Source organism: Rutilus rutilus (assembly GCF_951802725.1).
Source record: "Rutilus rutilus genome assembly, chromosome: 10".
Lineage (NCBI taxonomy): Eukaryota > Metazoa > Chordata > Actinopteri > Cypriniformes > Leuciscidae > Rutilus > Rutilus rutilus.
In genome coordinates this window covers 4,292,076-4,305,486 of record NC_140215.1, presented here as the reverse complement: position 1 = coordinate 4,305,486, position 13,411 = coordinate 4,292,076, and the positions used below count along the sequence as shown (strand labels likewise).

The 13,411-nt window shown below is 37.8% G+C and overlaps 1 protein-coding gene across 2 annotated transcripts in view; it reads right to left on the bottom strand.

Annotated features, from left to right (window-relative positions):
• Positions 1-13,411, bottom strand: part of LOC311298239 (sodium channel protein type 2 subunit alpha-like) — a 39,251-nt gene that overhangs the window by 19,565 nt on the left and 6,275 nt on the right. For both annotated transcript variants that reach the window (XM_084420998.1, XM_084420999.1), the window contains exons 5-14: positions 12,660-12,723; positions 12,373-12,514; positions 11,641-11,847; positions 11,173-11,424; positions 7,017-7,382; positions 5,792-5,903; positions 5,054-5,292; positions 3,772-3,948; positions 2,367-2,723; positions 15-449 (exon numbers count right to left, since the gene is read on the bottom strand). In XM_084420998.1, coding sequence (XP_084277124.1) covers positions 15-449; positions 2,367-2,723; positions 3,772-3,948; positions 5,054-5,292; positions 5,792-5,903; positions 7,017-7,382; positions 11,173-11,424; positions 11,641-11,847; positions 12,373-12,514; positions 12,660-12,723 — 2,351 coding nt within the window. The remainder of the gene's footprint in view (positions 1-14; positions 450-2,366; positions 2,724-3,771; positions 3,949-5,053; positions 5,293-5,791; positions 5,904-7,016; positions 7,383-11,172; positions 11,425-11,640; positions 11,848-12,372; positions 12,515-12,659; positions 12,724-13,411) is intronic.

The window sequence follows — 13,411 nt, the reverse complement described above, 5'->3', positions numbered from 1 at the left end:
AACTGCAACCTTACCTCTTTATCTTCCTCTAGGTCTGAAGAAAGACTGCTGAAATCCTCAGTGTTGAGGCACTCAAAATCCGACTCCTCGGCAGCCATCGGGACACTGATGGTCAAGCTCGGGTTGCTGATAAAATTCTCAGAGTCACTATCCACATCTCGTCCTCCAGTGCCTTTAACCAGCTCTAGTGTGGTGTGGTTGGAGTTATCATTTATTCCCTTGCAGTTCATCGTGACCATGTTCCCATCTAGAGTTTTCTTTTTCTGCTTCCTCCTCTTTATACAGCTGCTCTGGAAGAAACTGTGCAGGCAGGCCTTAACCACAGCGAAGCCTCTCTTGATTCGACCAACCGCTATCTGCAGGTTGTTCTTTTCGACCTCGTCGTCATTGGCCGTGAGATTTTCGGAACTGAAGGAACTGAGCAGCAGAGCGAGGAACAGGTTCAGAACCTAGAGGAAAGGCAAAATTAGGAAGAAACCAACAACAACTTCACACACTTCAGGGGCCTCATTTATTAAACTCCATGTACAATTAAATTTGATTCTAAAATACCATGGATTGATCAATTGAATTTACATTAGGAGCCCTATTTAGATGGGCGGATCTAAAATGGGTTGGTCTGAAGTAGCTTCATTATTCATAGGTGTGGTTTGGGCGTAACGCGAAATAAGCAAATCAGAGCGTCATTTCACATTCCCTTTAAAAGCAGGCGCGCTTGTTCCATGGCGGATTGCTATTATAATGGCGGATTTGCCAGGCGCACGCCAGGAGCGGTTCACAGCCGAGGAGACCGACGTTCTCGTCAGGGCCGTAAAACACACAGAAGTGACATTGTGTGGGGATGGGAGAAACCTACCCAAATTAGCTTCGGTTAAACAGGCGTATAATAATTTGGATAAATGTGTAAGCTAGATTTATGCCTATTTTTTCACATCTTCATGGACACCACAATGATTTCCCTCGTGTGGAATATTTCTCCTTGTAATTATGTATGATTTGCAAAAATGTGAACTGCTGCATCTGTGTGTAGATGAGAGAAGCAAAGTGTATGCGCGTTGTGCACACGCTACATTATGGCCAAGCATGCGCCCTTAAAATAGCATCTGAATAACGCGCCACTGACTTTAGACGAGGTTTCTCCCGGTCTGTGGTGGAATTGTTTTCTGAAACTGCAAAATAGCACCAGGGAACGTTTGCGCCGGAACACGCCTCCTCTTTTCGCTGAATCGCCCCCAAGAGCGCAAGTTCATTCCCTAATTTACCGGCGTGCGTCTGTGGAGGGAAAAGTCTGCTGTACAAAGTCAATTGCTCTGGGTGCAAGATAGGGCCCTAGGTGTCTTTGACTACTCTGTGCTTACTGCTTACATTAAAAAAGGTACAAATGTACTTATTGTGTTGATGTTTTATTGCAAAACACCCTTTTGAGGTGGGAAAGGGGTAAGGTTAGGGACAGGTTTTGGTGGTATAGTTGGTTTTACGGTGAGTGGACTAATGTGAAAGGGAAGGGACTGTGTAATTATATATGTAATTACAGAAATTAATTACAGCTATAGCTACATGCAGGTATTTAAAAAAAAAATATATAAGTACAATGTAAAGACATGTACACAATAAGTCCATTGTATCAAATGAATAATTTAAATGCTAGTACATAGTAGTTAAAAGACACTTAATACAAATGTCAAATCAGAAACAAATCCGGATATATAAAGGCAGATACTGGCATGGAAATGTTCTTATGCATACAACAACTGAAGACCCTGATTACAAACATTTATATTTGGAATGCACAATATATCGGCCACCATATTGTTATTAGCCGACATATGTTAATTTTTGATGTTATCTTTATCAGCCCGATAAGAAAATTTGGCCGATAGAGTCGATAAACAATGGATTTTTTCCTTTAGCTGAGACACTTCAGATGTGCACTGTTTGCCATGATGGTTTTGAATTGCTTGAAATATGATTGGAATCACTTCAAAAAAGGAAAATACATTTCAGTGCAACATGTGCAGCGCAAAATCTGTCATATAGGCTACATAAAAGTATAATGAGAACATTATAATTGTGTGCTTGGGAAATAGCTTTTAATGGTGAGACTTTTGTTTTTGTAATCAGGCACTCAAAAATTATATAAAAATTGGATTTAGATTTATCGGCCAATATATCGGTTATCGGCTTTCAAATTTAAAGAATTATCAGTTTTCGGTATCGACCAAAATTTTCATATTGGTGCATCCCTAATTTATATATTGTTAATATAATATAATATCACGGTCACATTCAGGATCAATTTATGCACATCTTTATAAATGAGGCCCTAGGTTTTTTAATGCTAATTAATTGAGGTGAACTATACGTACCACCAGATTTCCGATCACCATGACCATCATGAACACAATTAAGCAAAATGGCTCCCCTGCCACTTGCATGCAGTCCCACATGGTCTCAATCCACTCTCCGCACAACACCCTGAAGACGATCAGGAACGAGTGGAAGAAATCGGTCATGTGCCAGCGAGGAAGCGAGCAATCCTCAGAAATCTTACACACACAGTCACGGTAGCTCTTCCCGAACAGTTGCGTTCCCACCACAGCGAAGATGAAGACGATGATGGCTAGCACAAGCGTCAGGTTGCTCAAGGCGCCCAGTGAGTTGCCAATGATCTTGATTAGCATGTTCAGAGTCGGCCAAGACTTAGCTAGTTTGAAGACCCTCAGCTGTGACAATAAGTGGCATAGAAAATTAGTATGGTCCATAGATTTATTTTTCAAAATGTATCATTATTGGTCGATATGATAAATGATTCTATTTTTACATTTAGATTACCTTTGCCGTCATCTAATGCTGACTTAAAGCTCCTCTTTAAAAACATTAATTATTTAATAAATGTCAAAACTCAATTATATTGACATTTAAAATAAAAATAAAAAATAAAACTGCACAATGCTGTGATGAACATGTTCCATTTAAAATGATTGATTTTAGTTTTTAGTGTATTATTTTAAATGTATTTAGTGTTTTATACCATTCAAAACTTTGGGGTCTGCATTTATTTGTTATAATATTTTACAAAATTACTGTTTTTATTGTATTTTTGACCAATTTTAAATAAACTATTTTGAACAAGAGATGGTCTTAGAAGGCAGCATTTACACATAGTACCTTAAAAATCAAGCCTAAGATTAAGGGGGTCAAAAAAATTATGTTTTTATTATTTTAATATGTTCCTTGAGGTTCACTATACTGTTACTATGCGGAAAAAAAAATGGGGCGGCTCCTTTAAGGCTTGTCAGTAAACAGCCACTGTTATGATTGGGTTATGATTGGCTAACGTCATTGCATAGTAGAGAGTATCAACACCCCTTTGCTATTGTGTGAGTGTTATCCAAATAAAACTGGCGACTGATGGCGGGTCTATGGTGTGCGGATGTATAACTATTTGTCCATGTCTTTCTCTGGAGGCGGGCGTATGTAAATTTATTTGCAAGTGTGACATCGCAGATCCCGCAATGTCAAAACAAGCCGTTTTGGAGTTTGATTAAATAAATGCTTTGCTTACAATGAGGACTTTTAAGCTATGAAACTTGCAGGATGTTTTAATGCTACAAAGACCCTGTTATATGTCAAAAGATCAAGCCAAATTTGATTTCTCATGTCATGACCCCTTTAGGAGTGCACCTATGCTGCATTTATATGCATTATATATATATATACAATATATATTATATACATTGGGTATAATGCATGACAGCAGGATACTCTTACCAGTCGGAACGGCCTAAGAAGACCCATTCCAGGCAGTACGTTTTGCAAACACAGTTCCAGAAGACTCAGTGTGACTATGATGCTGTCGAAGATATTCCAGCCTTCCTGAAAGTAAGTGTATGGGTCCAAGGCAATTATCTTCAATATCATTTCTGCAGTAAAGATGCCTATGAAAACCTGTAAGCAAGGAGATAAAACTTTTGGTAAAACTTCACAATAATGTTCCATTTGTTAGCTAAATTACTTCTAGGCCTGGTTTCACAGACAGGGCTTAGATTAAACCAGGATTAGGCTTTAGTTCATTTAGTTAAGTAGCTTTTGTAAATGCGCCTTTGAAAAAGCATTACTGGTGTGCACCTTGAGACAAAACAATGGCACTGACATATTTGAAGGTATGTCAGTGCAAGTTACTTTCCGTTAAAACAGCTCAAACATGCATTTTAGTCTGGGACTAGTCTTAAAGGAACACTCCAATTATTTTCCAACTCCCCTAGAATTAAACAGTTGAGTTTTACCGTTTTCTAATCCATTCAGCCGATCTACGGGTCTGGCGGTAGCACTTTTAGCATAGCTTAGCATAGATCATTGAATCTGATTAGACCGTTAGCATCTCTTTCAAATTATTTTTTTAATAAAAAAAAAAAATTACCAAAGAGTTTCTATATTCTTCCTATTTAAAACTTGACTCTTCTGTAGTTACATCGTGTACTAAGACCGACAGAAAATGAAAAGTTGCGATTTTCTAGGCTGATATGCCTAGGAACTATACTCTCATTCCAGCGTAATAATCAAGGAAATGTGCTGTGTTCCTTTAAGACTTGGGGGCTAATTTATTACTTCAATGAAAAATACTTCTAAATCTTTTATTAATCTTACTTCATGTTAATTTCAACATTTACAAATACATTATTATAATCAAAAGTTGTCTCTGTTAATATTATTTAATGGACCTGAGTGAACTAAAACTAACAACAACTAATGTTTTATTACAAAGATCAATAAATACCGTAACAATTAAAGTTTAGGTAATGCATCAACTAACACAAACCAATGCGACCTTATCGTAAAGTATTACCAAACTTTTCAATTGAACAACATATTTAAAAGTATTTTACAAAAGTAGAGCTGTCCGCTGACTAAATTTGTAATAAAATCATAACGTTTGTTGATTAACTGACCATTTTGGAGAAAGCATCTCCGTAAATAAAATGGCTTTCTTAAAAGTCAAAATCATTTAAGATTATTATTATTTAATTTCAAATGCAGCTATAAATGTTCTTACCACGTTGCCAGTTACAAGCATATTAGAATAATCATTGTCCATAGGGTGACACTCCATGGCCATGAATATTGTGTTTATCACGATGCAAATGGTGATAATCAGATCTGCAAAGGGGTCCATCACAACCATGTGGACGATGCTCTTTATCCTCAGCCATGTGGGACTGCAATCCCAGATCAGATAATTCTCTGCAAAGTCGAACCAGCGCTCCACACACTTCTGTTTCCAGACCTCCCATGCTGCCATGTTAAATAAAAAAGGTAGACGACAATCTGAAAGCTGTACGTAAAACTAGGTATTTCAGCATCATTTGGACAAACTGAATGCTAATAAGCACTTAATCAGAAGTATAGTTCACCTTTCTTCACCACTGTTTTCATTATAATGAATATCAATGAAAACTGAGGCTGTCAGACTTCAAAATGACAATATAAAAACCATTCATTTTCAGTCTAATCCTCAACAGTTAATACTAAATATACAACACATATGATACTTATTTAGCTTGACAATCTGAGCCACTTTTTATTATATTGATAAGATTGGTCAAGACTCAAGATACTCTTAAAATTCAAAGCAGAATTAAAGTCCTACAGGTTTGGAACAGCACTGGGTTGAGAAAATGATGACAATTGTGAACCATTTCTTAAAAATGGCAATAAAATAAATAAATAAATCAAACTAATATGCCTCACATTCAGTTTCTTGTGAGTGTGTTCAGCATTTAGGGTTCCTTACGGTCAGGGTTGTTGACACTTGCTACACTCATAGCTCTCTGTCTCGCTGATTGGTCATAAGCCACAGAAAAGCCTGAATCACATCGACGTCGGTATCCTTCACCTGTGTCAAACTGTAAAGAGATCCGATCATCAGCAAATATATAAACAAATGTTACATTGTTTGATAGGCAGCATTATCTTGCTATACATCAGTCATGCATCGGTTAACTTCTAAGACAAATTAGCATTTCAAATGTATTCAGGCAACCTGTAAAACATCTCGGATTGATATTAGTTATGTTGCTTTTACAAAAAAACAACAACAATGACAACCCAAATTTGATTATATCTTGTTCTTGATGATAAACTTTCAAACTTTTTTTTTTGGGGGGGGGGGGGGGGGGTCCAGTTAAAAGGCACTTAAAAGCCAAAGGCTCATTTATATTTAGTTTATTAAGTTACATTTTAACCACCTTAAGAATGCTTTCGTATGTCACTATTATCTAACTTAGTACATATTATTAAGACATTATTATGGTAGCTTGTTTCCACCACAGAATTACTCCCAATTTCTGCAATTCTGACTTCTTTTCTCGCAATTGAGAGTTTATATCACACAATTCTGAGAAAAAAAGTCAGAATTGTGAGATAATATGTTTTTATTCAGTGGTGGAAACAGGCATCCATACATTAAATATGTTTATACAATACAATAGATAAAAAAAAAAAAATTGAAATTATGTGGAACGACATAATTTAAATGCATGCAGTACAACATAATTTAAATGCATGCAGTACAACATAATTTAAATGCATGCTTTAAACATGCTTTGAAAAGAAAAGAAAAAAAGCTTTTTTATATAATTCATTAATTGAACAAATAATTGGCAAATTAATTGATTTGGTTTCACAACTTGATTTCGCAGGCTCACACAGAATTAAAAGTATCTCTGCAGATTTCCACAGAATCAGAATGCGGATCATTGAAAAAGTTACGAACATCCATGCCAGTTCATGTTTGTTTATAAATATTTTGCATGATTTCATTGTGCAGTATTACCATATTTAAATCCATCCTGCAGAATTCTGCAGATTTTTACCCAAAACCAGCAAAAAAACACAAACAATAAAAGTGCAAAGAGTACACAGATAGCATTATGCCTACAATAAAAATGCATTATACACAGCAACAGCACGTCACAGGCCGCATGCAAGGTTCGTGCGCTGTTAGTTCTTTCCCTTACACAAGTTTCGTCAAACGTGGCTCTTTTTTTGGACACTTCGGGCATCAGGATTCCAGAGGGGGAGTTGGGTGAAGAGGCTCCGCCCGACACCATCACCGTGCCATTGCTTTCGACCACATACCGCGCTTTTCCGTTAGACGGCAACAGTATACGTGGCGTCAGACTGCTTTTGCTAGCAGTACTGTTAAGACGTTCGGATCGAGAGGGTGGAAACAGAGAGTCTTTCGGGCTGCCTGGGTCCTCAAACATGCTTTGCTCATCGTCGGCGTAGTTGTTTTCGGAATGCAGACGCCCGCGGAAGCTGAAGACGCTACCTTTGCTGCCCCGACGTGGGGTGAGGATTGAACCCTGAAAACTCAGAGGGGACTGAGGAGACAAACAAGCTTTACAAACACACTGACAAACAAATCAAGGCATTTGAAGAAATGACCCTTCGCTAAACCCCACTACATAATTTGACTTGCCAATTCAACTTTAGCTTTAAAGGTGCCTTATGTAAAAATTGAGGTAAAAATATCCCAAAAATGAGCTACATGCATCAAAAGAATGAGAAGAAATAAGGGCGATGATGTCATAAAAAAAATGTCAAGTTATAGTGCTGCAGAGATATCAACCTCAATTAGCATTAGCATTAATAGCCACGGCCCGACAGGTGTCGTAATACCAGTTTCGGCCATGGGAGGCGGTATGCCGGCAACATAACCACCAGCCAAACATGCAATACACGAATAATTCGCACGGCTTGTGGGCGTACTTGAACCTGATGTCAATCGTGTGGAAAGTAGCCTACAGCCCCACTACTACATTCAAATAAAATATGATAAAAAAGGAACAGAACCAGAGTAAACATTGGCACTGCTTTCCATCGCTGGAGACAACTAATGGACATGAAAAAAATGAGGTTTGACTTCGAACTTGCAACATTTCGTTTGGATTGGTAAGTAAGATGCTGTTAGTATTTCGTTAGAAGTTTGTTTTATATGTTTGTGTAGATTTTCGGGAAGTTATAACATAGAAATGTATCGAAGGCTGTTCGATAAACGTATATAACGTTCATAAATACAGTATTGTAATATAGTACACATAGCACAATCTCTATTGCTCTTTTTTTCTTGCCAACTACGTGACCTATATTATGTTTATTAAATGGCTTTCCTGAGGTAAATCTGACATAATTGTTCTCCAGCTGTGTTATTGACCTCTTCACGATGATAAAAAACACTGATTGGTCGATATTATGTATGAGGAATACATTTTGGTAAGTTGTAGCCTAACGTTACTGTATCTTTCAGTGTTCGTGATTTTTTTACTATTAGCTAGTAGAGATGATCGGTTCACATGCGCTAGGGATCTGTCGTGTAACATTTACAAGCGCCAAAACGGTATTTAATTGACAGAATCTGAGAGCTGAGATTTTTTTATATCATAACTAACCTGCTCTGTCTAGTCTGTCGGTCTCCGTGTCCTCTTTGCTTCGCGATTTTTCTGTGCGTGAGAAAATTGATGTGTGGGGTGAGAGCGTGTGAAAAGTGTTTGCGTGTGTCTCACGGTGAATGCGTGAGAGTTGGAAGCTCTGGTTATGTTGGCGCTAGCTTGGTCAACATCAGCGAATGCTGTCTGTCAAATTAATGTAATTCAAACTAACAATAAAAATGTAATATGAACAAAACGAATATGAACATATTCACTGGTAAAGGTGAAGGGGAGTAGCTTGAAGATATTCATACTCTAGAGTAGACCAACTCACTTTCTGGAGGTATACTGCCCCCATCTGGTATGGAATGTGGAGTATGAATTTATTTATTTTTACATAAGGCACCTTTAAAGGGTTAGTTCACCCAAAAATGAAAATTCTGTCAGTAATTACTCACCCTCATGTTGTTCCAACCGCGTAAGACCTTCGTTCATCTTCGGAACACAAATTAAGATATTTTTGATGAAATCTGACAGAATTTTGACTCCTCCATAGGCTTCCAGTGTGACCGAAACTCACCGGCCCAGAATAGTTATTAAAACATCGTTAAAATAGTCCAAGTAACTACAGTGGCACTACATTAAGTTTATCATGCGACGAGAATACTTTTTGTGTGCAAAAACAAACAAAAATAACGACTTTATTCCACTTTTCATTTCCTTCTCTCTGGGCCTCTTAGTTTTTTTAGTGCTGCGCGTCTGTGTTGCACGTCATCACGCAACACACACATGACCGGCGTCGGCCAATAGTGAGCCTACGTGGTGACGTGTAACACAGACGCGCTGCACAAAAACACTACGCGAACCAACTAGAGGTCCAGAGAGAAGGAAATGAATAGTGGAATAAAGTCGTTATTTTTGTTTGTTTTTGCGCACAAAAAGTATTCTCGTCGCTTGATATACTTAAGATTGAGCCACTGTAGTCACTTGGACTATATTAACGATCTCTTTAATAACTTTTCTGGGCCAGCAAGTTTCGGTCACACTGGAAGCCTATGGAGGAGTGAAACATGGCTCAGATTTCATCAAAAATATCTTAATTTGTGTTCCGAAGATGAACGAAGGTCTTACGCGGTTGGAACAACATGAGGGTGAGTAATTACTGACAGAATTTTCATTTTTGGGTGAACTATCCCTTTAACTGTCCGGCATATATTTATAGACAAGCTCGTTTCTAATGCAAGTTCATGAACACAAGTGTGTTTTTCTGTGTTCACTCCCTTTTTGAGCATAGATCTGAACTTAAATGGAAGTAATGCAATAATGCTTTAGAATACAGACATAAGGTTGGTCTCTTTTTAAAGAAGCAGATTACTGCTGAAGTCAAGGCACATCAAAAAAATTAAAGTTTTTTAAAAAAATACAGAAGGTTACTGTAAAATATCTGAACTACTGAATGTACTGAACTAAACATTTTTTATTTTATACAATATATATATATATATATAGTATTTTACAATATAATTTGGACTCTAAAACTGCAAAACAATTAAAGCCATATGTCTAACCAAGTTGTGTTCCAAATTTGAAGTTGGTATCACAAAAACTGAGCCCGCTGAAAGGGTAAAATACTGTTTCCATGGTAAAGCAATGTCCAACTTCAAAACTTTGTTTTCACGGGATGAATTTTGAGCTTAAGTTTACAAATGGTACATCATTTATGATGATTACTAAAGCTTATGATAGGTAAAAAAATGCAATTAAAAAAACCATGCCAAGTGTCCCGCTACTGACGGTTAAAAGGCAAATTTTTTATTTAATTTGCTAATTTTACAGTAATGATCCAAAAATATGGTAATAACTGTTAAGCTGACATTATTGCATATGCATTTGTAGGAGAAATGTATGGGAGATTATTTAAATGAATCATGCAAGGTGATCTACTAAGGTGTGCACTCTTCAGTTTACTGGTATTTACGCCATTATTTACTGCCCTCATAAAGCATGTCTTAAACCAGGAGCTAAATGCGCTGCTCTTGGTAGATTGCGTTGGTCATTATGGAAATTATCCGGCTGCGTCTGTGTTCTTCAATTTGCGTGTTGATCGCGCGCAGAACTTTCCACTCCCATCGGCACTTTAATTGGATTGCTTGAGCATTCTGTCCTTTTTAGGGTCACATCCTGTTTTTGGTTCGTTTAGATGTCTTTGGTTTGGTTCGACTCGACTGAACTATGACTTCAACACAGACCAGATTCCTGAAAAGGTGGTTCTCAGTCCGCTTGTTTGGTGCACACCAGGGTTCACACTTATTCAAATGAACCGCACTAACAAAGCAATCGCACCAGGGTTTGTTTTAATCCAACCAAACAACATGCCAAGTGTGAACGAAATGAGTAAATAAAGGGGCGGGACTTAGCGTCAGGTCAACTGGACAAGTAATGGCAGGAGAGAACATACTTTAAGAGGTAGCGTTCGTGAATATCATGATGTTGATGATCATGCTGAATTTATAAAAAATCTATATCTATCTATCTATCTATCTATCTATCTATCTATCTATCTATCTATCTATCTATCTATCTATCTATCTATCTATCTATCTATCTATCTATCTATCTATCTATCTATCTATCTACCTATCTATCTATACATCCAGATAGACATCAGTGTTTCCTTACTGTAAGAAAAGTAAGTTGATGACATTTCCTTATTCCCTATAGCAAACATCAAATGATTTCTAACCTGATGTGGAGAAGAGCAAGTCCTTTCACGTGAGCGCCGAAATTTTCCATCGTCTGTAAAACGGAAGCTGGCCTTTCTATCGTTTCCCTCTCTCTTCACATCGTCCTCTTTCTCTCCTTCCCCCTGACGCTGTCTCTTTTTCCTGTGGTTGCGTCGTTCTTTGGCACTTTTGGAGCTGAGTTTGGAGGCGTCCGAGGAACTGTCCGTTCTATTTCCACTGAGCCCATCACACTTGGACACTTCAGCCGCAGCCTGTCAACCAATCACATTACACATATGCAGCAGTTTGCGAAGGTTTCATGCATTTACATTTATGCATTTGGCAGAATTTTTATAGGTTCATGTATTCCCTGTGAATTGAACCCATGACCGTGGGCGTTGCACGCACCATGCTCTGCTTTTTGAGCTACAGGAAAATGCAAAAAGCTTGCATTTCAGACCCTGTTTAAATGTAAACACCCAACAGACCTGAGCTTCCTCTTCCTGTCTCATGATCTGCTCAAGCATGGCGTTAAACTCCTCCTCTTTCTTCAAAGCCTCATCAATAGTGGCTTGGTTCTGTTCGTCATATGCCATGGCAACCACAGCCAGGATCAGGTTCACCAGGTAGAAGGATCCCAAGAAAATGACCAGCACGAAAAAAATCATGTAGGTTTTTCCTGCGGCTCGAAGAGTCTGTAATAAAATTCCACGATTAGTATAGGAGAAACACAGGAAGGAATTAATGTTGTTCAAACCAGTATGATTAATTTTCTTTTCCATACAGTGACAGTGGATGAGGGCTTAAGCTACCAAGCTCCATAAACGGCATTAAAACAAAATAATAAAATACCATAAAATAGTCTAAATTGAAATTTCAGAGGAAGAGAAGAAGAAACTGCATAAATGTTACAGGTTCGTGCATTTCTCATGAAACACTAGTCTTGAACATCATGAAGAACAAGATTTTCAGGGAACAACAACTTTTCAGTCTGTTCCTCATAACAGCAATGTGTTTTGCATTAGAAGGCTTGGAATAAAGTGTAAAAATCATATGGACTACTTTCATGATGGGGATTTTTTTGTCCTTTTTGGAGCTTGACAGCCCCATACCTCATCCACTTTTATTATATAGAAAACAATCAGCTCGTACATTGTGCAAAACACCACCTTTTGCGTTCCATGAAATAAAAATAATCATATGAGTTCAGTTTCCTCTACCTGTTGGTAAAGATTCTCCCAGTAGTCTTGAGTCATCAGTCTGAATAATGAAAGGAAGGCCCAGCCAAAGCTATCAAAACTTGTGTAACCAAAATCTGGATTAGGACCTGCTTTCACACAGACAAATCCTTCTGGACACTGCCTGAAATGCACATGTGTGACACTTGATTGTCAAAAATTCAACAACATAAAATGAGCAATACTGGTAAACGACTTTTGAAAAGAAAGATACTGAAAAGGTTTATGAAATCGTTCGATATCCAGATTTGTTTGCACGTGTTGCTTACCCAGCATCACTGTTTTTCCCACAGATCAGAGCGTCTTTCTTTCCTGGTAGGAAATATTGGTTACCTTCAGGAAAAAGAAGAGAGAATTCATAATAGATCTTATACAAAGCTAAAGTGCATTAGTTGCTTTGTGCTATATTCCATTTATTGTTTATTCTGTCCATAATAGGTTGTTTCATACCATATTTTTTTATATTTGATTTTTACATATTTTGGTCCATTTTTTGCCCATTTTGCCCATAATTATTTGCCCATTTACCACCCTCTTCCTGACCCTTTGAATCAAATGGGATGAGATCACAATAGATCCAAACCCCAAGCAAACGAGGGAAATGTCAAAATACCAGTAAGATGTGTACAGTATATATCAGAATAAAATGGAGAGTGGAATGTGGAAGGCATCCCCATCAGTAAACAGCGCACCAGATTACCTCACTCCTGCATTATAGCTTTCCCCCATCCCGCTAAAGTACTTGCCAATGGATATCATATTCCCCTCCATGAGCAAGGTGGAATTCCTCTTTCTCTCAAACAGGGTTTTCATGGCTGGTGGTAATGCAAACATCCATGATGCTGAATGATGACAGCTGGCTGTCTTACACACACAATATTTCCTTTTCAGACTGGTCACTGGTATATTGGACCTGTCACTCTTAAATTTGCCTTTTATTGGCCCTGATAAAAATGTTACTCATATACACTCTATACTTAAACCTCTCTTCAGCAAAAATGTGTGGATTAGGATGCAAATT